The 25,614-nt window shown below is 43.0% G+C and overlaps 1 protein-coding gene across 2 annotated transcripts in view; it reads left to right on the top strand.

Annotated features, from left to right (window-relative positions):
• Positions 1–16,668, top strand: part of LOC126249615 (UPF0587 protein v1g245604) — a 134,186-nt gene extending 117,518 nt beyond the window's left edge. For both annotated transcript variants that reach the window (XM_049951284.1, XM_049951285.1), the window contains 2 exons: positions 9,543–9,649; positions 16,479–16,668. In XM_049951284.1, coding sequence (XP_049807241.1) covers positions 9,543–9,649; positions 16,479–16,613 — 242 coding nt within the window. In that variant the 3' untranslated portion in view covers positions 16,614–16,668. The remainder of the gene's footprint in view (positions 1–9,542; positions 9,650–16,478) is intronic.
• The last annotated feature ends 8,946 nt before the right edge of the window (positions 16,669–25,614 follow it).

Here is a 25,614-nt window from a genome sequence, read left to right as displayed (position 1 = left end):
GGGATTGACCTGTACCATAGTAGAACAGGAATTTAGAGGGGCGTACCTACCGAAACGGAAGGAGGGGGGACTCCCATAGGGTCAACCCATATGTAAGGTATAGGTACTGGCCCTAAAGGGAAAAATTACAGTATTGTGACAGAATTCACAGAATTTGATACGAATTATTCTGGTAAGTTTGGACTCTATAGACCACTAGCATTATTAGGTTTTAGGTGTGTCAAAAACAGTTTAATTTTGCCCAAAGGTCCTCCAGGCTACAGACTGATATAAATAATGGTACTTGTACGTACTGAGAAAACATAGTACGAAGTTTTAGAATAAAGGATGAAATATTCATGTGCCCATGACACCTGGAGTTTATGATTGGAGTTAAGGTCAGTGTCCTCACAGTTCACAAGTAAAAGTAATACGGAATGACAGAAATAAACATATAAATCTACGTAGAAATTGAATATTTTTAAAATGTAGATTGTTATGATGTATGATATTAAGGTTCATATTGATTATGTATAAAATATCGCTTGTTCAGGCTGAGGGGAGGGATATGTAGTGCTTCGAGAATTTCAGAGTAAATTCTAGAAACATCTATATCTACATCTACATACATACTCCGCAATCCACCATATGGTGGGTACCTCGTACCACAACTAGCGTCTTCTCTCCCTGTTCCACTCCCGAACAGAACGAGGGAAAAATGACTGCCTATATGCCTCTGTACGAGCTCTAATCTCTCTTATCGTATCTTCGTGGTCTTTCCGCGAAATGTAAGTTGGCGGCAGTAAAATTGTACTTGAGTCAGCCTCAAATGCTGGTTCTCTAAATTTCCTCAGTAGCGATTCACAAAAAGAATACCTCCTTTCCTCTAGAGACTCCCACCAGAGTTCCTGAAGCATTTCCGTAACACTCGCATGATGATCAAACCTACCAGTAACAAATCTAGCAGCCCGCCTCTGAATTGCTTCTATGTCCTCCCTCAATCTGACCTGATAGTGATCCCAAATGCTCGAGCAGTACTCAAGAATAGGTCGTATTAGTGTTTTATAAGCGGCCTCCTTTACAGATGAACCACATTTTCCCAAAATTCTACCAATGAACCGAAGACGACTATCCGCCTTCCCCACAACTGCCATTACATGATTGTCCCATTTCATATCGCTCTGCAATGTTACACCCAAATATTTAATCGTCATGACTATGTCAAGCGCTGCACTACTAATGGAGTATTCAAACATTACAGGATTCTTTTTCCAATTCATCTGCATTAATTTAACATTTATCTATATTTATAGTTAGCTGCCATTCTTTACACCAATCACAAATCCTGTCCAAGTCATCTTGTATCCTCCTACAGTCACTCAACGACGACACCTTCCCGTACACCACAGTGTCATCAGCAAACAGCCGCACATTGCTATCCACCCTATCCAAAAGATCATTTATGTAGATAGAAAACAACAGCGGACCTACCACACTTCCCTGGGGCACTCCAGATGATACCCTCACCTCCGATGAACACTCACCATCGAGGACAACGTACTGGGTTCTATTACTTAAGAAGTCTTCGAGCCACTCAAATACTTGGGAACCAATCCCATATGCTCGTACCTTAGTTAGGAGTCTGCAGTGGGGCACCGAGTCAAACACTTTCTGGAAGTCAAGGAATATGGCATCCATCTGATACCCTTCATCCATGGTTCACAAGATATCATGTGAAAAAAGGGCGAGTTGCATTCCGCAGGAGCGATGCTTTCTAAAGCCGTGCTGATGCATGGACAGCAACTTCTCTGTCTCAAGGAAATTCATTATATTCGAACTGAGAATATGTTCGAGAATCCTGCAACAAATCGATGTTAAGGATATTGGTCTGTAATTTTGAGGATCCGTCCTTCTACCCTTCTTAAATACAGGTGTCACCTGCGCTTTTTTCAAGTCGCTCGGGACTTTACTTCGGGTGAGAGATTCACGATAAATACAAGCTAAGTAAGGAGCCAATGCAGTAGAGTACTCTCTGTAAAACCGAATTGGAATCCCATCAGGACCTGGCGATTTATTTATTTTCAACCTATTCAGCTGCTTCACAACCCCCAGGGATTTTTATCACTATGTCCTCCATACGGGAATCTGTACGAGACTCAAACGGCGGAATGTTTGTACGATCCTCCTGCGTGAAAGATTTCTCAAATGCTAAATTTAAAATTTCAATTTTCGTTTTGCTGTCTTCCGTTGCCGGGCCAGACTGATCAGTGAGTGACTGGATGGAAGCCTTCGACCCGCTTACCAATTTTATGTAAGACCGGAATTTCCTTGGGTTTTCAGCAAGATCTTTTGCTAAGGTATGACGGTGGTAGTGGTTGAATGCTTCGTGCATTGCTCTTTTTACAGCAGCACGAATCTCTACTTTTACCTGTCCTCATTCTCCCGATCTTTCTTGTACCACGAGTGCAACTGCCTTTGCTTCCTGAGCATTCTCCGAATTGCACTGTTCAACCACAGTGGGTCTTTTCCGTCCGTAACCCACTTTTTCGGCACATACTTGTCCGATGTGTGATTTACAATGTGTTTAAAATTTGCCCATAATTCTTCCACGTCCATCGTACCGGAAGTAAATGAAGTCGTATCTGCTCTTTCTAGTAAGAATACTCTCCTAGCCTTCTTGACCGACTTTCTAACTTCCGTAACCATAGTCGTAATGACATCATCATGATCACTAATCCCTGTCTCAACACTGACACCATCAATGAGGTCTGGTCTGTTTGTGGCTACCAGATCTAAAATATTTCCATTATGCGTTGGCTGTCGATTTAGCTGCTCAAGACAGTTTTCGGATAATGTGTTCAAAAGTAATTTACACGACGGCTTGTCTGTACCACCTGTAATGAATCCATAGACATCTCAGTCTATACTAGGTAGGTTGAAGTTGCCTCCAACTAATATAGCATCATCCGGGTACTTCTGCGATACAGAATGTAGACTCTCTTTGAATGATTCTAGAACTGTCACGGTGGAACCTGGTGGCCGGTAATAACACCCCACAATTAACTTTATTTCCCCTAGCCCTGTTAAACATGTCCAGATAACTTCACAATCACACACTACTTCGACCTCAGTAGGCACAATATTTTTGTCAACTGCAATGAAGACACCACCTCCTACGGTGTCTAATCCGTCTTTCCGATACACGTTCCAACCCTCACTAAATATTTCAGAACTTCCTATCTCAGGGTTCAGCCAGGTCTCAGTCCTGAGAATAATTTGCACGCCACACGCTTCCTGGAGGACAGTAAATTCAGGAACTTTATTCCAAACACCGAAAATTTACTGCTAATATCTTGATAGCTGAAGTGTCTTTACACTGAGCGCATCCTGATTTCCATGCCTGCACGTCGACTGGTGAGTGTTCATCAGGACACCTCGCACTACTGCCTAGCCTAAAAAAAACCCATGTGCATGCCACAAATACTCTGCTACCCGAGTAGCCGCTTCCTTTGTGTAGTGCACCCCTGACCTATCTAGGGGCGTCCTACAATTCCCCACCCAATAGCACAAGTCTAGAAATCTGCAGCCAAGACCGTCACAGAGTTGACAAAACCTGTGGTTGAGACCCTCCACTCAGCTCCAAACTAAAGGACCCCGATCCACTCTGGGAACGATGCTGCAGATTGAGAGCTCTACTTGCTCCCCACGTGCAAGGCCAGTGGTCTTCACCAAATCTGCCAGCCACCTGTAGGAACTGAGGATCGCCTCAGAACCCAAGCGACAGGCATCATTGGTGCTGACGTGAGCAACTACTTGCAGACGACTGCACCCCGTATGCTCGATAGCCGCAGGCAAGGCCGCCTCTACATCTCGGATGAGGCCCCCCGGCAGACAAACTGAGTGCACGTTGGATTTCTTTCCAGCCCTGTACGCTATTTCCCTAAGGGGCTCCGTCACCCGCCTAACGTTGGAGCTCCCAATAACCAGCAAGCCCTTGCCCCCGTGTGCCTGCTCGGGCCCTGCTGAAGGAGCGGCCACCTGCCCACTGACAGGACGAACGTGCAAGGCCAGCCGGACAGCCTCCACATTGACCCTCCGCTGCGAGCTACGCGAATACGTTGCAGTCCGCCACTCACCCTGAGGTGAGGGCGGCCCCAACGCGCCGGGTACACTAGAAGGTGCCTTGGCGGCTGAGTCAGCGGACGCACCAAGCGGCACCTGGGGTGTCTCAAGCGACGCGCCAGACCCTCCGCCGTCGCTGCACCTCGAGGCAGCAGCCTAAATGCGGCTGACCGTGGCCAACACCACGCTCAGCTGCTCGCGAACCGCGTCCAGTTCCTCCTGCGCCCGCACGCAGCATGCACACACCCTATCCATCCTTCTGCTGATATCTAACAACTCCGCGAATTTATACTCTACAGCTATCAATAAGCAATATTACTCCTCTAAAATATGATAATACGCAAGGATTTTGTGTAATTAAATATGCAAGCGCACAAACACTCAGAAAGAAATTAAGAATCAAACTACAAAACAAATATGAAAGCTAAATATGCGACTCGCTATTGCACTGCTGCTGCACTGGTACTTCACCAGCGGCTGTCTTTCCTTCGTCTTGAACACCTGATATTTGAAGTATGAGTGTGGAATAGTGGAAAAGTATCTATTGCCCCACCAGTGTCTGTGTACAGGTGGGAAGTTGGCTATGAGAAAACTGTAAGCGGGGCAGTTGATTGATGCCTACAAGTGTTTGCCGCTTGCACCATAGAATCTGTAAGCAAAGTAGGAGTAATTATGTGTTATTCCTTGGTGGTGGAATAATTGTAATCGTTATAGACAAATGCGACAGGATTTGACTAGTGACTCTTCTTAATCCTTGGTGTAGACTTGCTAGAAGCAAGACCTGTCTTTGATATTGTAACTACACGGTGCATGGTGGAGTGTACCATTTACCACTACTAGTTGTTTCCTTACCTGTTCCACTCACAAATAGTGAGGAAAAAATAGATTCTAATGGTTAACGACACAGTTGACTTGCAAGAGTTTGAATGCGTATGTGAAACTTGTGACGTTGTTCTTTGTGGAAATGAAAATATACGAGAACTGAACTCAAAGTATTATGTGAGTACCAAATTATTTCAAGAGCAGAGAGAGTGAGAGAGTCGTTTAAATTCCTCAAACCAGCATTCTTTCTTCGGAGAAGAAAGTTGTGGAAATAGATGCAGCCGACTACCCACAGAAGAGGATCAGCTAAACATTTCAAGAAAGTCAATTGACATGAGAGCAGTGTGAAGTTAGCAATCCAGTCTCTTGTTGCCAAAACCATTAGAACTTTTCATTAGAGAACTCGTCAGTTCTTGCCTGTTTATGTTGGTGTATGTAGAAAATCAGTTGGTTTCATTGCTATAAATGTCATCAAGTTTTATATTAAACATGTTATGATACAGGGCAGAATTCATGCACTTTTATCTGGTTGGCACTTTTATACTGCTGTCAGATCATCAAATACATGGATCATCAAATACATGGACTAAAATTGCATTGATCTCCATATAGCATATTGCTATAGGGTACTTCTTTCCGTATTTCCAAAGACTTACTGTTTAAGATTATTTGGATTCTAAAGAGCTTTCAACTACATTTGATATATCTCTACATCTACGTAGATACTCTGCATGCAAGTCACCATATGGTGCATGGTGGAGGGTACCATGTACCACTACTAGTTGTTTCCTTTCCTGTTCCACTCACAGTGAGGAAAAAATGACTGTCTACATGACTCCATATGAGCCTTGTCATTTCCTTTCCTGTTCCACTCGCAAATAGAGTGAGGAAAAAACGACTGTCTATATGCCTTCATATGAGCCTTAATTTCTTATATCTTATCTTTGTGGTTTATGCACAATGTATGTTGGTGGCAGTAGAATCATTCAGCAGTCAGCTTCAAATACCAGTTCTCTAAATTTTCTCAATAGTGTTTCTCTAAAAGAACACTGCCTTCCCTCCAGGGATTCCCATTTGAATTCCTGAAGCATCTCCATCACACTTACGTGTTGTTTGAACCTACTGGTGCCAAGTCTAGCAGCCTGCCTCTGAATTGCTTTGATGTCTTCCTTCAATCTGACCTGGTATGGATCCCAAACACTCACGCAGTACTGAAGAGTAGGTCACACCAGTGTCATATATACGGTCTCCTTTACAGGTGAACCACTCTTTCTTAAAATTCTCCCAATAAATCAATGTCGACCATTCATCTCCCCACCTCAGTTCTCACATGCTCATTCCATCTTGCATCGCTTTGTAAAGTTATGTCCAGATATTTAAACAACTTGACTGTGTCAAGCAGGACACTAATAATACTGTACCTGAACATTACGTGTTTGATCTTTTTACTCACCCACATTAATTTACATTTTTCCACATTTAGGACTAGCTGTCATTAATCACCCCAACTGGAAATTTTGTCGAAAGCATTTTTGTTTGAAGGATAGACCAGTGTATTATGTGTGATGTTGTAAACGGTACAGGACTGCTACTCTGACATTTAGAAGAGGAACCATCACAATTATTGTTGATGCCAAAAATTCTATCTCGATATCATCTGCATAGGAGTTACATAAATTTTATCTGTTTTTAACTTTTCTGATGTTAATTTCGTGTACTGAAACACTGCATGACCAGGGAGGTTTGCTCCTTAGTTTGGTCCTCTGGAACTGGCCATGTAAAATAAAATAAAAGGTGAAAGAAATGTCCTGCGTCAAAGATTTCCTCCTTATGACACTTCATTAATGATATATAAATGTTCTTTATCTATGTAGAACATCACAATGAAGGCAGTTACTCTGGTAGACTGGTCTCTTGTGTGTGTTCCTTATGTTCCACGAAGAATCTTTTTAAAAACTGCAGTGGGCTAAGTGTAATACTAGCTTTAAAATGTTTATGGTGTGTGAACATTGCTTTGAGGAGGGGTGAAAGAGGGGATCTCTCTTAGTGGTCATCTAACCACACAGATCGAATGAAAGACTCTAAGATTCTTTTTATGATACAGTGAAACGTGGATGAGAGCGTTAAAGGGACTGAGATTTATTTTTCCTCACTTATATTTGGAAGTGAATTTGGACATAGATTAATGAAAACCTCTAAGTGTCTTAGTAAAGCTTAAAGGAGAAACATGAAGAGAGTATGTGTTTAAATGTAAAATACTGTAATAACTTATATGTAAGATGGTGTGCTTACTGTTAGAACTCTGTCAGCTTCCTATGCTTCTTTGTTTTGATATATCTGTATATTTGTAAGCTCTTCCCCTCTAAATGTGAATGTTATATCTTACCTGGGAGCTAGTTGAAAAATGTTTGCCATCCACACATTAAGTGTTGTCTGCATTGCAGGAGTGTACACTTTCTAAAGGTACTGGCTGGTCTTCACTTAACTGAGTATACATGCCATTCGTGTGTTTCAATTTCACATGGTTTTTTTTATGTATGTGCGCCCCCCCCCCCCCTTACTTTTCCCTGTAAACCGACCATTATTAGCTATAAAATTTGATACTCCCTGTTTTGTGAATTGTTAAGTATTTCATCTGTGAGCCATCTGCTGGAATATTTTTATGATTTTTTTTCCAGTTTCCAAGATACTTCTCAACATTAGGATATTTACTAACAGTCTCTAAGTATTTCAGTGTCCCTTGGAGAACCAAGACTTCATGGAACCTTTGTCTTTTACAGTCTTATAAAAGGTGGTTTGAGGCAAACCAAACTTTCCTAGTAACTCACTGTGCAGCTACACATCTTCAAACACATGCACATTTTATCACATAACAAAGGTAGTTTACTGTTTTGCTCAGACATCTTCAGATGAAACACACCTTCTTTACTAATTGACACTTGTCAACCAATTTGTCATTGTTTTCTGAAACGCTGACATAATGCAAAGATAAAAATGTTCTGCATAATGTTGCAAAGCAATGTGAAATGGAACAAGTGTGTAAGAACAGATGCAGGAAAGGCGAATGATCCACTTCAGTTTATTGAGAAAATTCTAGGAAAATGTAGTTCATCTGTAAAGAAGACTGCATACAGAACACTTCTGGGACTCATTTTTGAGAACAGCTAGATTGTTTGGGAACCCCACTTGGTCTGAGTAAAGGAAGACATTGAAGAAATTCAGATTTAAGCTGCTAGATTTTTACTGGTAAGTTCAATCAACATGTGAATATTACAGAATGCTCTATGAACTCAAGGGGAAACCTCTGAAGGTCGAGGGCATTCTTTTTGTGAAACACTCTTGAGGAAGTTTAGAGAACCAGCATTTGTGACACTGCAGAATGATCCTACTGCCACCAACACATCGTGTGTCGGGACTGGAAAGACAAGTTAACAGGAATCAAGGCTCATACAAAAGTGTACACAGCCATTTTTCACTCACCCTATTTGCAAGTGAAACAGGAAAGCAAGAGACTAAGAGTGGTATGGGATACCCTCTGCAGTGCATCATATGGTGGCTGGTGGAGTATGTATGTATGGATGGATGGATGGATGGATGTAAATGTATGCAGAAACAAAAATTTACATGTGTCTTTGTGTAACCTATCCAAGAACAATAGATTGCATTTCATAGTATGTGTACAAATAATCAATCACCTGCTTTATCCACATACTTATAATTTATCCAAATTTGTAGATATATAACAATGATAAGCTCAAAATTACAAATGAAGCATGTGTGTAGATAAAGTTGGTGTCTTCCCACATTTCCTGGAAGTCACTCTTAATAATACGGGTTGAAGGACAGGTGATATCACTTGCAGAGATCTTTGTATTCCCTCTTAAAGAATTCAGGGGGTGATAATGATGGGACCCATTATTATAAGTGGGAGCAGAGTTTTCTCACATATCCTAGTTTGACTGTGTGTGTTTGCAAAAACTTTAGTTTCTATATTTGTGTGTAAATTAACATATTCACAGTGGCACTGCGAATTGTGTTTACTGCTGTGGGGTGGAATGTATAATCATACTTTCCTCCATCTCGCAATGCTACTTTTCCTGTTTCTTGCCATGGGGCAGTGGTCTTATTCACTCCATCTGGCAGTGCTACTTTTCCTGTTTCTTGCCATGGGGCAGTGGTCTTATTCAAACACTCAAGACTACTATTGCTGTATATTTAACTTATATTTTTAATCCAATGAGAGATTGTATAATTTTACACTAAATTAATCAGAAATTATGTGATATCTCATTTGTTCAGAAAGTTCTCCATTGAAGGGTCACAAAAAAAATTATATTCAAACTTGTTCGTTGTGCCTAACTGATAGGTAATACACCTGTTATTGTATTGCTGGTACCACAGTTGGTGGAACTGAGCATGAGCAACAGGAAGAGCTAGTGTGAGCCACCAGTGCTACACTCCAGTGTGAACATGTTAATGCACAAATGATTTGTTAACCTTATTTGTTCTGTAACACGTAGTTTAGGACTTGGATTGGTGGCCTCTGTGTATTATACCTGAATTATTAATCTGTCTCTGATTTCAATACTTAAATTGCATTTTTTTCTCTTTTGATTCAGTTATTATGGAGGACTCCATGAAGCCATATGATGGAAACAGAAATGATTTCCAGCCTATCGCAACGTTTGAGTGTCGTGGGATTGAATTGATGGGCATTAGACCAGGTGTAAGTACTTCTATTTAATTAAGTGCTAAGTTTAATGGGAGTAAATACGGTGCAATTGTTAAAGAAAGCCACTCACTGTGTTGGGGAAACGCTGAACAGTAGTACACCTGGCCCCCTCTTCACTCCCACTTCTCCACACTCACAGTGGTGCTGCATCCCAACTGGACTTTAAGAGGAAAGCAAGTTCAGCTACTTGTTCACTTCTCTATCTACTGTCTACATTGTGAGTGGTTCTCTGTACCTTTATATCACACACAGAATGTTCTATAACCGTGAAAATGACTACAAGGAATTCCTGAAAATTTCTTCAGTTCAGAGAATTGATATATCTTTCTGACTTTTTCACATACTGTATTGATTCATAGTATGGCGTACTTGTAAACTCCATGAAACATTCTGAAAAATGAGTACAGATCAATGGACAAGAACGATGTAACAAATGATACAGTATTTGAAAGATAAAGTCTCAAAGTTTTTCTTTTTTTGCACCCTTCATCACACAGCACACATCTAATCTGTAGTCCAGTTATGCCCATCCCTGACTCAGCATATAAAAAATGACAGTAAGAACAGCTGCTGCAATGTGGTGCCGGCCGGAGTGGCCGAGCGGTTCTAGGTGCTACAGTCTGGAACCGCGCGACCGCAACGGTCGCAAGTTCGAATCCTGCCTCAGGCATGGATGTGCGTGATGTTCTTAGGTTAGTTAGGTTTAAGTAGTTCTAAGTTCTAGGGGACTGATGACCTCAGAAGTTAGGTCCCATAGTGCTCAGAGCCATTTTTTGCAATGTGGCGTTGCAGGTCTAAGAGTTTCTGTGGTAGATGACCTGCAATTTATACAGCTTAATTCTTCAAGATTTTCCAGACTATTGGTTGGGGGATTTTCAGTTCTACACTAGCTTGATAGTAAAGTTTCTGTAACTTCACGACATCACATCCCACACACGGTTCGTTGTCTATTCTGACAAGCATGCTCGGCCTGAATTTTTTGTGTCACACAACCAGCCATCATCTTCGATATTCTTGTAGTACTTCACAATGCTATTTTAAACTGGTGGTGTCTTGTGAAACTTGCCATGAAAAACTCTTTACATATTCACTACCAATTGGCAGTGGGCAAATTCTAGCACACAGGAAGCTCTCTCTGCATGGCTCACTGATATTTTCAGCAACTGTGCGTGGTGGAGCCCCTGCCAGGAGCTTTCCAAACTAACTTGCCATCACTGTGTTTGTCTTTCACATGCTGTATCATATACTGTGTTAAGTTTAACCATTTACCTATTCCAATTTTTAAAAATGTTTCGTGGACTTCATGTACCTTGTATTTTATTACCCTATGGAAAATTAAAATGAACGCATGCCTAAATACCCAACAGAATGACTGTTGTTTGTCTCGAAATTTGCAGTGTTTTTGTATTTAAAGTTGAAGTTATATGATAGAGGAAGAAAGAAAAATAAAAAGATTTTTGTTTTGTTTTCAGTTTTATATATAAGGAATGAATGGGAAATTATTTTATCATCCAATAGTATCCATTTGACACCATGCTGGACAATATGGGGCATCCCAAGAGAAATGGTCAGTATGCAGGGATATGACAGGAACGATCATTCAAAGCAAAAGGGTCTGGACGCTAAAAGCCATACCTCAAGATACATGAGCTCTTCTTCATCCTCAGTACTGTAAAACAAACCTCTTCTACTGCAAGCTCTTTGCTTTCCATATTTTGAGAGGTGGTAGTATGGACCAAAACAAGGAAAAAAAGTCCAGTAAACATGGGCTTAGAAAGTGCATACCTTAAGAGCTATAAGCAACTGTTAATGTTTGCTACTGTGAAACAAATCTTCCATTAAGCAAGTGGTCATAGCTCTTAAGGCGTGCATTTGATAGTCCATCTTTAGTAGATTGTTTTCCTTTGAATGATATTTCCTGTCATGTCACTGAATATCAACCATCCCCCTGGAACAATGCTTTCTCACCTGGATATGAGAAGAATAGAACTTTTCTGAGCTGTATATAACAAAACAAGTCATCTGTAAATGAATTCCCTCAATATAAAAGTTTTAATATGAGAGTAATAGGTATTATAAAAATTGTTGGACTTCAGAGTTTTTGAAAATGGATGTTGGGAAATATTAAGGTTACTGTAGATGAAGGAATGCTAAGTATTTGGGAACAAAGTATGTGGTGTGAAGAATCTCAAAATAAGATATGTGAAATGAAAGACATTGTTTTTCCAGGCAGCTTTAGGTAGTGCAGTGGTTGCACTGAGAGATGTGACATTTTGGCAGCACCTTAAGAAATGTCTAGTTTCCTAATTTACCCTCTGGAATAGCCCTGGCTCATGGGTCTTGCTCCCCCTGCCTCCCCAGGGAGCTCAAAACTCTTTTGCGAGTATGTGCTTGGCTACCATGGAACCCCAGCCTTTGCAGCATTACTACGTTTCTGCGCATTCCTTCTCAGCCACAAAGCCCTTCGTCGTTGTGGAGAACATAGAAGACAATTTTGGGGGAATGGCAGCCATGTTTAAAATGAAAAGTGGGTCAGTTTTGATCAAAACAGCATCCCCTTCCCAGCCATGAGTGCTGCTCACTTGTAACAAGCTGAGTGGCGTACCGGTGACTGTCACTCCTCATAATAGTCTAAATATGATTCAGGACATCATGTTCCACTGAGACTTACTTGTGCAATCTGACGATTGCTACGCACCAAGTTGGGAGTGATGGGGTATACACTTCGTACATCGTGTCCCTCATAGGGGGACAAAGGACAATAGGGTTGCTACTGGTGCCTTCAGCTGGGCCTTTGAAGGCAATTCATTTTCTGAATAGGTTAAGGTAATGGTATACCAATCCTGTGGGGTCCTGCCCACTTGTCTTGTATAGGGTGACTAAAGGATCCTTTGTTCTCAGATTGCTATACAACAATTGAAACAAGTAACGTTAATAGTTATATTTCAATAATTTGACAATACTTAGCTTTGTATTTAGAACAACTGTCGCAAGTGATGGGTGACATGCAAACAGTAATGTTCTTCACTATAGACAAAGTCCAAACAAGTAATGGATATGGATCACTAATAACTGATATTGTAGCACTCTCTGCTAGTCTGTGGTAATACTGTCCACTTATGTCCAGTCTAGGCTGGCAGGAGCGATGCTTATATTCACTTCGGCTAGATGCCGCTCTTATTGTGGTGACATCCTGGTCAGCACGCTATTGGCCGTTGTCGTCTCACCGCCTTCTCTGGTCTTGCATTCTTCTTCCCTGTTCTGGCGCTTGTGGTTACGCTAGAACAAATGCAATCTGAAACTGTATGTCCCCCCCCCCCCCCCCTCCCATGTGGTGCTTCAAGTGTTTGAAATTCAAGTGTATGTCTTTGTGTTGCAACCCTAGCCCCCATCTGTAGAGATTGTGGGCGACTTCTGCTTGAGAATGCTCCTTTCTCAGCCATTAATCTTTCCCTCTGCTGCCCTTGTCTTCTCCCACCCATCCACAATGACCTGTGTGGTAGTGACCACTTCCGATCTTCCTGTCACTCCCATGGACACCTGCCCAGATGGACTCTCAACAGTCACTGCTTTCGCTTCTGCTGTTGCCCTTGGCTCCCTGCTGCATGGAGATATCAATGAGGCAGTCCAGAATACAACTACTGCCATTTTTTGGACTGCTGATTCAGCAATTCCCTGCTCCTCGGGACTACCCTGATGGAAGACAGTATCTTAGTGGTCATCAGAAATCGTAGACGCCATTAGACATAGGCGGGCTCTCTAGTGCCATTAACGGCACCCATCGATGGAGCATGTCATTGCCTTTAAGCGGCTCTGTGCCCGAGTCTGCCACCTAGTAAAGCAACGGAAGTGAGAATGCTGGGAACTGTAAGTTTCAACCATCAGACCCTGTAGCTCTCCTTTGCAGGTTTGGCCAAAGATCAACTGTGTCTACAGATACCAGACACCTGCAGATGTGCCTGGTATCCCCTTGAATGGCACTGTCTACACTGACACAGATGCTGTCACCAAAAATTTTGCTCTGCATTATGCTCAAGCCTCTGCATCTGAGAATTATCAACCTGTCTTTGATGTCCTGAAACAGTGGGTGGAGCGAAAGTAATTGCCTTTTACTACACACCACCAAGAGTCAAATAATGCTCCATTCAGCAAGTTGGAATTCGTCAGTGTCCTAGTACACTGCCCTGATACAGCCCCACAGCCCCAGGGCCACACGAATCCACAACCAAATTCTGAAGCACCTATTAGTCTATTGTCAGCATCAAATTCCTGCTATCTTTAACTGCGTCTGGAGCAAGGGCGAGTTCCCATCACAGTGGTGAGAAAGCATCATCATCTCAGTACTGAAACTGGGCAAGCACCCTTGAGAGAGGGACAGTTATTGCCCAGTTAGTCTCACCAATATTCCCTGAAAGTTTCTTGAACATATGATGAGCCGGCGGCTGTATTGTCTTCTTGCATCTAGGGGTTTTCTGGCTCAATCCCAGGGTGGTTTTCACCAAGGTCGTTGAAGTACTGATAATCTGATTTACGTGGAGTCTGCCATCTGAATAGCGTTTGGCCCGACATCAGCTCCTTATAGCTGTCTCCTTTGAAATGCAATAAAGGCTTATGACACCACATGGTGATACCACAGCCTCGCTACCTCAAATAAGTGAGATCTCCAGAGTCAGCTCTGGATTTTTATACAAAACTTCTTGTCTCATCATATTTTCCGGGTTCAGGTTGGTGCCTCCCACCGTCCTCCCCGTATCCAAGAGACTGGGTCCTGCAGGGCTCTGTACTAAGTGCCCCTCTTTATAATAACAATCAATGGTCTAACAGTAGCTGCTGACTCCTCACTGCCACCCTCCTTGTCCACTGATGACTTTTGACTCTGCTATTGCTCCTCTAACATGGGTGTTGCTAAACATTGACTGCAAGGTGCCATACAAAAGATGCAGGCATGGTCCTCCGCCCATGGCTTTTGATTTTCAGCTGCCAAGACTCGTGCCATGTGCTTCTGTCAGTATCTTACCTTTCACTGACAACCAGAACTTTACCTTGACAACCAACTTCTCAGTGGGATGGGGACCTACTGCTTTTTAGGACTGGTCTTCAATGCTCGGTTGATGTAGGTTCCCCACATTCACCAGCTTAAGCAAAAGTGTTTTCTGCACCTTAGTACACTTCGCTGTCTGAGTGACACCAGCTGGGGTGCAGATTGCACTACCCATCTGCAGCTTTACAAAACCCTGATACAATGCCATCTTCATCCTGGCAGTGTGGCATTACAGTTTGGTATCACCCTCAGCATTGTAGATACTATATCAGATACGCCACTGTGGGGTTAGACTTGTGGAAGGTGTCTTTTGAACTATCCCTGCGAACAGCTTACATGTGGAGGCTGGGTACCCTTCAATGGTTTGTCAATTATGCTACACATGTTCACAGCTCCCCTTACATCTTAAATACCATCTGCTGTTTACAAACACAGAAATCCGTCTCCCGCAACAGCAGCGTAGATGAGGGATTATGATTGCAACCTGTCTCTGGTACCTCCTCACTGAATTCCAGTTGTTTTTTCTACCACTTCTCCTCCAGCCACATTCATGTACACCTTGATGGTGCATCCCTTGGCCAAAGCTTTGTCTTGACCTATCACAAGGTCCAATTGGTCTTACGCCGTCAAGTTTTAGGGATCTGTAATGTGGAATGGCACACTCTGACTTTACCAAACTAACTACGGGTGATAAAGGAGACTACGAATCTGCGGAGGTCCTCCACCCTGCAGGCCCCTCACTAGGACTCTATCATCCTTTGCCGGCTCTGCATCAGCCACACTTGGCTGTCTCATGTCCGTGTCCTCCACTGTGAGGACCCACCCGCTCGGTTGTTATGGTTACTGTGGTTTACATTTTGCTGACTGTCCCAACCTAGGTGCCCTGCGGCGGATGCTTAATCTCCCTGACTTGCTACCGCTGGTGTTAGGAAACAATGCCTCAGTGCTTATTCACGAAAGGGGCTTTTACCAATCTGTTTAAGGAAGGGCCACTTAGCTTTATCAGCCCATTGGCAGATCACTTTGTTGCCTCCTCTGCCCAGACTAGGCTGCAGCTCTTCGGGCTTCGTAGTCCACCCTGGCCCTTGTGTATCTTTTATCTATCTGTGGTTCTCATGCTCTGTCTGCATTGCTAGTCTGTTCTAGACAATTTTTGAGTGGGGTGTCTCTGGTAATTTGCAGGGAGGGGGGTGGGGTGTATTTCCCCTCATTGCACTCTTTCAGGGCTTGTGGCACCTTGCTTGCCTTTTTTGCTATATCTCCCTTTCGTCTTTTTTGCCCCTTATCTCGTCTTTGTTGATCTTTGGTAGATCTTGGGATTTTCTTTCCCTGGGCTTTGTGCAGTAGGCCATCTCTAATGTACAGTTATGTAGACTTGTCTGTTCGAGCAAAAAGGGACTGATGACCTAGTGGTTTGGTCCCTTTAACCAACCAACCATGGGCCATTAAGCATATAATTTGCAAGGTTGTACTTGAACGATATCTCAGAGTCGTACATTGGTGGTGATAAGCCCCCCTTAAGATTTTGAATTCCACTTGTGGGAGTTAATGTAAAAAAACCATTGGGTTGTATAAAGTCATCCATTACTCTTAAGTGAGGCCTTCTGCTGTGTAGTTGCACAAAAAACCACTGTTATATTCATCTGAACATCATACTAAAGGAAAAATTCACAGTGAACGTTAGCAGTCTTTGTATACATAAAACTTTTGTTGCCATATAATGAATTATGGTACTGACATTTTTGTTGGAAAAATACTAATACATTGTGTGTTAACTTTCAGGGTGGTTGGATTGTAACAACAAAGAGGAATAATAGCACCTTCACCGATATCAATCTTGATGAAGATTATGTAGAATACAATGAAGAAGGTGTTTTAAGTATTTTGGATTTTGAGTGCCAAGTTAGAAGATCCTGAGTGAAATAAGTGTGTAATTATTGTACTGTGTTCAAATAAATTCTTAATATGTATTAAAAAACATTGATTTATCGTTCGTGTAGAGGAGATGTTGAGTCGCAGACAGACACGGTGAAAAGACAGCTATAAATTTAACCTTTCAGCCAAAAGGCCTCCTCCTAAAATAGTAAATACACACACAGGCTGTACTGCGACTGTGCCTGGTGAGAGCAGCAATGTGGCATGAGTAGTGGGGATAAGGAGGTGGCATCGAGTGATGGATAGCAGGATAGGGGTGGAGGAAAGGTGCAGGGCTGCTTGTGGAAGTATTCAGCAGCGTGGTGGGAACAAAGTGGGACTGATAGGTGCAGTCGGGACATTTGGGAGGGGCTGAGGGGTGAGGGTGGGAATGGAGAGAAAAGTAGAGAAGGGGGAAAAAGTAGTGGGTGCATTGGCATCATAGGAGGTTATGTAGTTCTGGAATTGGAGCAGGGAAGGGGATAGATTGATGAAGGACAGGGACTAACGAAGGTTGAGGCCAGTGGTGTTGCGGGAACATGGGAGATACTCTGCAGGGAGCACTCCCACCTGCGCAGTTCAGAAAAGCTGGTGGTGGTAGGAATAATGGCACAGGCTGTGAAACAATAGTTGAAGTGATGCACATCCTGCTGGGCAGCATGCTTAACAACCAGGTGATCCAACTGTCTCTTGGTCACAGTTACGCAGTAGCCATTAATGTGGGCATACAGCTTGTTAGTTGTCATGCCCACGTAGAATGGCACAGTGGTTGCAACTTAGTTGTTGTTTCTTTACCACACAGTGCCCTGCTCATCTGTCGATGCCACCTGCCTTACACTGACATCCCCAATGCACATGTTCTTGCTGCTATTGAACTGCACCTTTCCCAATGCCCAACTGAGTCCAAACCTACAACCTCCTTCCTGGTCACCATGGTCAACTAATTATATTCTCACCCACAATTACTGCTCCTTTGAAGGCAACGCCTACAAACAAATCTGTGGCACAGCAAAGTGCAGGTGCATGGCACCATTCTATGCCAACCTGTTCATGTGCCATCAAGGGGAATCCTTCCTCACCATCCAGAAGCCCAAACTCCTCACCTAGTTCAGATTAGCTGATGACAGCTTGATGATATGGACCAAAGACGAGAATACCCTATCCACATTGCTCCAGGACCTCAACACCTTCTCCCCCATTTGCTTCCTCTGGTGCTCCTCAATGAGCCATCTTCCTCAATGTTGACAACTGCCTCAAAGATGGCTACATAAGTAGCTCTGCCCCTATCAAACCTACCAACTGCCAGCAATACCTCCACTTTGACATCTGCCACCCATTCTATATGAAGTCCCTTCTGTACAGGCAAGTCACTCATGGTCATCACATCTGTAATGATGAGCAGTCCCTCTCCAGATATACTAAGGTTCACACTGAGACATTCACAGATCGAAATTACTCTCCCAACCTTGTACAGAAACAGATCTCCCATGCATTGCCTCTCCAGTTGCCTACAGCCTCCCACATACCCACTGTCTGGCCACAAGCAGCACTTCTCATGTGACTCAGTATCACCTAGGACTGGAGCGACTGAATCACATTCTCTGCCAGAGTTTCGACTACCTTTTGTCATGCCCTGAAATGAGGAATATCCTTCACATCCCTCTCACAGTGGTATTCTGCCGCTTGCCAAACCTACACAATATTCTTGTCCACTCCTACTCCAACCCTGCTCCCAACCACATGCCTCATATCCCTGCAATGGACCTAGATGGAAGATTTGTCCCATACATTCTCCCACCACCACATATTCCAGTCTGGTCACAGACATCTCCTATCCCATCAAAGGCACCACTACTTGTGGAAGTAGCCAACCAACAAGTTTTCTGTCCGAATGGCCACCACCAGACTGTGGTGAAGAGATAGCTGGTTCACCGTGTTTCTGAGCATGCTGCCCAACATGATGCACTTCACTTCAATGACTGCTTTACAACCTGTGCCCTCTGAATCCTATCATCCTACCAATACTAGGTTCTGAATCTGCTAGGTGGGAACTGTCCTTACAATATATGGTACTTTCCCGTGACACCCCTGGCCTCAGCCTTCACTAGTCATTGTCCTTCACCTACCTATCCCCAGCTGCAGCACTACACAGCCTCTTATTCCACCAACACATGTACTAGTCTTTTTCCCCTTTTTTCTTTTTCGAGTCCCCCCTCAATGGCCCGAATGCACCTAGCAGCCCTCCACTGTCCTCACCACATCCCTCAATGCACCTATAAGCACCTTCTGCCAACACTACCCTACACTGCTCCCTCGCCCTCGCCCTCGCCCTCGCCCTCGCCCTCGCCCTCGCCCTCGCCCTCGCCCTCGCCCTCGCCCTCGCCCTCGCCCTCGCCCTCGCCCTCGCCCTCGCCCTCGCCCTCGCCCTCGCCCTCGCCCTCGCCCTCGCCCTCGCCCTCGCCCTCGCCCTCGCCCTCGCCCTCGCCCTCGCCCTCGCCCTCGCCCTCGCCCTCGCCCTCGCCCTCGCCCTCGCCCTCGCCCTCGCCCTCGCCCTCGCCCTCGCCCTCCACCCCATGGTGCCTTCTTACCCCCACTGCAGAGACCAGATTGCTGCACCCGTCAGTTGCAGACACAGTCACAGTCACAGTCCAGTACGAACGCCTGGAGACAGTGGCCATGTGCTTGTGTGAATGTGTGCGTCTTTCTATTTGAGAAGAAGGCTTTCTGACCATTAGTGTAAATATATAGCAGTTTTTAGTGGTGAGTAACAATCTACCCTTTTTTGTAATATTATTGTTATTCCATCCTGGACTTCCTTCTATTTAATTCATTCTTCATATGACTAGTTGCTGAAGATCTCAGATGTGCAGGAAACTTTGGTTTCTACATCATCACAAGCATTTAAAAATAATTTAGATAAAATATTCTATTCAGTTCGATCCTAAATATTAGTTAACATTACCTGAATTTTCCATTGTTGCTTGGCAGAACATGAGAATATTCTTAGTGTTGGCAAAATTTGTTTTATTTTGTCATGAGCCCACTTCCAGCATCTCCATCATCAAGTGGCAACTGTTGTCACCTGAAGATGGTCCAAGAAGCTGAAAGCCAGTTCATAGCAAAATAAAAATAATTTTGCAGAACTGTAGGCAAGTGTTTTCTTTTTAATATCATATAAATTGTAGTATTTGTTAAAGTAGTATGCAATCCTCCCCTAATGTTCTGATTTCATAACCCAGCAACCACTTACTTACCAGAAAGAATTTTGCTCTGTAGCTGAGTGTGTGCTGAATTGAATCTTTCTTTCAGATTAAAACTGTGTGCCAGATCTGGGCTCGAACCTGAGATCTCTGCCTCCTGTGGGCAAGTGCTGTATTGACTGAGCTATACAAACACGACTCACGATCTACCCTAACAGCTTTACTTCTGCCAGTAGCTCATCTCCTACCTTCCAAACTTCATAGAAGTTATCCTGCGTACCACTTATTTATCTCCACTACTATTTGTTACTATGGAAGAAATGTCAAAAAATTGTCCACACACCTATAACATATCTCCAATTCATACTTCATGTTGTTAGCAAATAAATACTGACTTCCTCACTACAGATTCTTAAAGAAAAAATGGACATGTATTGGAACGACAAAGATTCAGCTTCTATTGACAAATGTGATGCTGTACAAACACAAAATTATGATCCAGTACATACTCTCTCAAAGTGTGCCCTGTACTCGGGAAAGGAAATTAAACTGACACCTACAAGGAGATACATCAGTAGATTCACTGCATTTATTATATCAATTTTTATCTGATCACATCAACCAAGTAACTAACCTGTTACCCACTTAGATGTGTTTATGAGCCTGTCTGGGTCTCGGCTAGGTACAGCAGAGGAGTGCAGGACCAAGAGCGCCCTGTTTGACTTGGCTAGCATGGGCACAGAGGGTGAGCTGTGCCAGATAAGGACAGGTACAATGCAGGTGGGAGGGACGTGCACGCTGGTGGCAAAGTGACACTTTCCAACCACTGAAAATACCTTGGAGATATATGAGAAATACCAAAAACTTAATATAATGGGGACTCAAAGTATATGAGGGTATCAAATTGTGCATCTTAACTTCAAACCTCCCACCCTTTCCCACGGGGCTCACATCTCTTTCGTGAGTACAGGCTTGGCACCATGGGCCCCTAGTCCTAGCAAGCCCAACTTTCTTTTTCTTGCTGCAATTCTGTCCTTCTAGCATTCTTCCTTCCTCTCTGCCTTTCCATTGAATGGTCTTCTTAGTGACAGTTGTACTTGGATCTGGTTTGTGATGGTGGACACTAGTTTTCTTCGCTTCTGGCACGCTACAAATTTTCATTGCTAACTATATGGTTCCCTTGTTGTGTTTGACTTTCTACTCCTTTTCTGAATTTTACAGAAATGCAAATCATGCAGGGAAAGTCCCCAGTGTGGCGTAAATTCCTCCTTTTGTGCCTTTCTCTGTTTGCTCCCATCCTTTCTCGCAAAAGTGCTGTGCTCAAAACCCAGCATGGTAGCCATTCTGTTTTGGGGACGGGTGGGGGGTCGCATGTCCTTGTTCATTGGTAGCCCTGCGACCACGCAGGGACCACACTGTTGGTGTCCGAGTTGGAAACTCCCCACACAAGCCTAGGAGTATGTGCCTGTCATGGCTGGGGCACAGGGACTACGGGCAATGGTTTACTGGCCAGGTAATGGTTGCTGTGGCTGGGTGGTGCTCACGGGGACAGCCCCTGTTCGGAGTGGGTGGTACCATGAAGGAACAGTCGCACATGAAGTGAATTAAAATTACTTTCTCTGGTGTTCACAAGGCCCTAGCAGTCTTTTTCAGATGGAAGAGAGTATTACAATGCAGAGAGATATGACCCCATGATATTTCGTTCCGTGGCTACAGTGGGAAGAGGGACAAACCAGATGTATGGGAATGAAAGAATTCACCCAGTACTTGGTATGTACTCAGACGGATTAGTATAGTTTTACTGCAGTGGAACCTTTGTTTGTCATCGAAAACATTGAAGACAGATTTGAGGAAGTTGAGTCTATAGGAAAAATGCAATATGGTTCACTATTAAGTAAAACTTCCTTTGCTGACCAATCTACAGCTCTTCTAGCATGTGATTGTCTAGGTGACATACCTGTGACCATTGCGCCACACAAAACTTTAAACATGGTTCAAGGAATCATCTTCCACAGAGATCTTATGCTCCAAACAGACAAGGAGCTCAACTAATCTCCAGCAGCTAGGCATACATTTTAGCAGTCATGTACAAAAAGGACTCAGTGATACAGGTGCCTTTATCTTAGGATTTGAAGGGAATGTCCTCTCAGAGAAAGTTAAGATCACTGTGTAAAAGTGTGATGTGGAAACATACGTCACACCATCCATCAGGTGCTTTGGATGTTTATGCATATGTCATCCCATTGCACGATGGACACAAAATGCAGCAACTGTAGATGATTACTCTGTGAAGATTGTCCCTGTGAACATCGACCTGCGTTCAACTGCGTGGAACATCGGCCTCAACATTCATCAATTTTCTCGGTTTTCAAGAGATAAAAGAAGATCCAGGAATACAAATCTGTAGACCACCTGTCATACTGAGGCATGTAAGAATCATGAACGCCCACACCCTATGGCTATGATGATCACTTGCAGTGGCATTATGACCTCCCTCCCTCACACACACACACACACACACACACACACACACACACACACACACAATCTTTCCCAACCCAGATGCCCCACCGCCCTCCTCTCTCATTGTTCCTGCAGTGCCTTCTTTGGGAACCACTTTCTGCAACCGGCAGGAGAAGCGTTCTCCTTTATTGTTTACTGGTGATAGGACTCACTGTCAGGATATCTCTCACTCTCTGGCAACACCAGACTGCATGCCCAGTGCCAAACAGTGGATAAAGGTAAGGTGACCATATTTTCTAGACTCAAATTCGGGACATTAACATATTTCCTGGGCCCAAATCCCAGGACACATTAAAAATTTTGCAAAATAGGCTATATTTATTTATTTATTTATTATATGAGAAGAAGGCTTCAATTAAATGTAATAAATACAAATATCAATTAAATTTGTTACAAAGAAAAGCACATTTACATTGTATTAATACCTTCTAAGAAGAATGAGTGTGATCAGGGCAACTGTCTTTATCAGTGCTATGAATTTTCTTTATCAAGTCTGTATTTTTCAACAACATATGAAAAAACTCGACACAAGTTTCATCATAATTTATTCTACTTACTAACATTGCTTTCATGGTTTCTACAGCCAACTGTGTTTTGTCACTTGTCCATATATTGTTCATGTGGGAAAATACCCTTTCAGTAGCAGCATTAGTTCCAGGAAGGCAGAAAAGAAACTCCACTAGCTTGAGTACATTTGAGAATGGCACATGATTCTGGCTGAAATGAGAAATCATCTCAACCCATCTTTGACCTGGAACAGTGTTGTTAGCAGTCCATTCAATGATTTTCTCAGTGGTTACAAACTGTTTGACACTGACATACTCATCATACATTACATTTTCTGCAAACTGAACATATGGCACAGATTCGCTAACTAGAGAAGTAGTTCTTTCAATGTTATCCCATACAGGTATTTGATTCAAGGTAACCGAATTGTAGCAGTCAAAGTTCTGGAAAATTTTTTTAGTCCACTTTTTTAAATAAGATAGAGCAGTTTCATAGAAAAATAATACAGCACCATGAAAACTCTTTACCTCTGCTGGAAGCAGACCTACCTCTGTTTCAAGAGTTTCAAGAATTGTTTTAACTCTTGAGGGAAGGAACTGGTCTTCAATTTTGGACTGCAATGTAGTTTTCAACTTACTAATACAATCAGCCACTTCAAATATAGTGACATGAAATGATGAAACCTGACTGTGAACATAGTATACCCATACTTCAGACAAAGGGTTTTCAAAGAAGTTTTGAAGTAACAATGGACACTTTTTTTCAAATTGGAAGTATGATTTTAGTGGTTTAAACATTTTGATGACTCGCTCAACAGCAGGCAACGGTGCTAACCATCTTGTTTGAGCATAACCCAAAATCACTGCAAAATCTGTTTCAAAAAAGCTGCAAAAATCCTTCAGAGTTTCAACTCTCACAGTGTATGATTTGAAATACAGAAATATTTTGGAAACTACTATTTCTATAAGTACAGGCAAAATATCATTAGCTGCTCAAACAGTATTATGCAGTATATGAGCAGCACAACCAATCCCTATCAGTCTATGACCGAGTTCCACTTGTAGTTTAGTAAAAACATTATTCTGACCTTTTCTTTCAGCACCTCCAAAATTGTAATTAGTGTTATCAGCACACAGTCCAACAACTTTTTCTTCTAGGCTGTTTTTTCTGAGGCAGTCTGTTAAATAGCCACTCAATAGTAGATGTTTCCCCAGGCAACGATTCTTTCTGCAATTGTTCATTGAAGGAGCACTTGCGCTTCTTTGAACTCATTCTTGCGAAGAAGTATTGTTATTGATAAGGAAAAACAACTAAACTTGTCAAACGTAATCTACCATAACACGACGTGACACAAAATTCAATCTGATATAATATGGCGCACACAGATGACAAATGGTAGTATTCTAAAGACCAGCATACACTGCATTGGCGACGCCAAAGTCAACAAGAGTGTATATTACTTTTCGTCTGTTCGAGTTACTTTGTATTTCGTCTGCATGTTTGCCATAAAACCTCCTCTGCCTCTTCCATGGCATATCAGAAAATATGCAGATTTCTTCCTTCTTCTGTTTGAGTTACGGTTAGAACCATTTCGACCGCGTGAATGCGTTAGAGTGCGACTTTTTCCCAGTTGCCGTGGTATCTGACTGCTCATTAGTTGTTCGAACTGCGGCCAACACGTGTTTGCACAGTAGAAACAGTTTGATAACGGTTTTGACAATTTGTCGTACCCTCTTGTCAAAAAATTTCCCACCATAACTAAAACTAATAATAAAATATACTGATACAGGTGAAATGAATGTCTAATTCGGGACAAATTGGGTCATGATTGTTAGTTTCGGGACAAACAGGTGTCCCGAATTACCTTTGAAAAAATTCGGGACACACACACAAAAATTGGGACTGTCCCGAAAAAAACGGGACGGATGGTCACCTTACTAAAGGAGACACAGCCTGCGAGTCCCTGGGCTGTCTGCTCTTAATCTGTAACTGTGCTCAGTGTAGATAGTTCCTTGAATAAACCTTGCCCATCAATGGTTATGAAGAAACAGAAGAGTAAGAATTGGGATGAGGTGCCAGATCCCCCCCACACTGTGAGATTCTGAGCTGATGTTTGTGGATGTGGTTCCATCCCTACTGGTGACAGGCAGTGACCCTGCAGCCTGACTGGTCCTCCTGGGCCCTTCATGCTTAACTTGGCTACCAGTCATGTGACCATTCAGTGGAATTGTAACATGTACTACTGTGACCTGCCAGAACACCACCATCTTCTCTTCTTCTGTGGTTTGCATTGCTCTCCAAGAAACACACTGCACTGGTAACCATCCTCCAACACTCCATGGTTAGCATCCATTCTGTCAGAACCGTGCTGGTCCCAAGAGGGCATCAGAAGGGATCTGTGCTTCGGTTCATACAGATATCAGTGAATGCGTTCCCCTTCTTACCTCATTGGAGGCAATAGCAGTGTGGGTGCAAACCACCTCAGTGATTACCATTTGCAACATTTACTTACCTTCAGGCAGGCCACTTACTTACATAGAATTGACCGCATTAATCTGTAACTCACCTCCCCCCGTCTTTTTTTTTTTTTCTCCTGCTTGGGGACTTCACTGTACACCACACCTGTGTGGAATACCACTTTGTTTGGTAGGGGTCTTCTAGTTGACCAGTTTCTCATAGACCACGATCTGTGCCTCCTCAGTGATGGTTCTCCTACCCATTTCAGTGCCACCTGTGGCACATTTTCAACTGTTGATCTAACAGTCTCTTCCCCT

The sequence above is a fragment of the Schistocerca nitens genome, chromosome 3 (assembly GCF_023898315.1).
Source record: "Schistocerca nitens isolate TAMUIC-IGC-003100 chromosome 3, iqSchNite1.1, whole genome shotgun sequence".
Taxonomy (NCBI): domain Eukaryota; kingdom Metazoa; phylum Arthropoda; class Insecta; order Orthoptera; family Acrididae; genus Schistocerca; species Schistocerca nitens.
The sequence above is the reverse complement of the archived record's forward strand: the minus strand, read 5'-3'. Positions and strand labels throughout refer to the sequence as shown.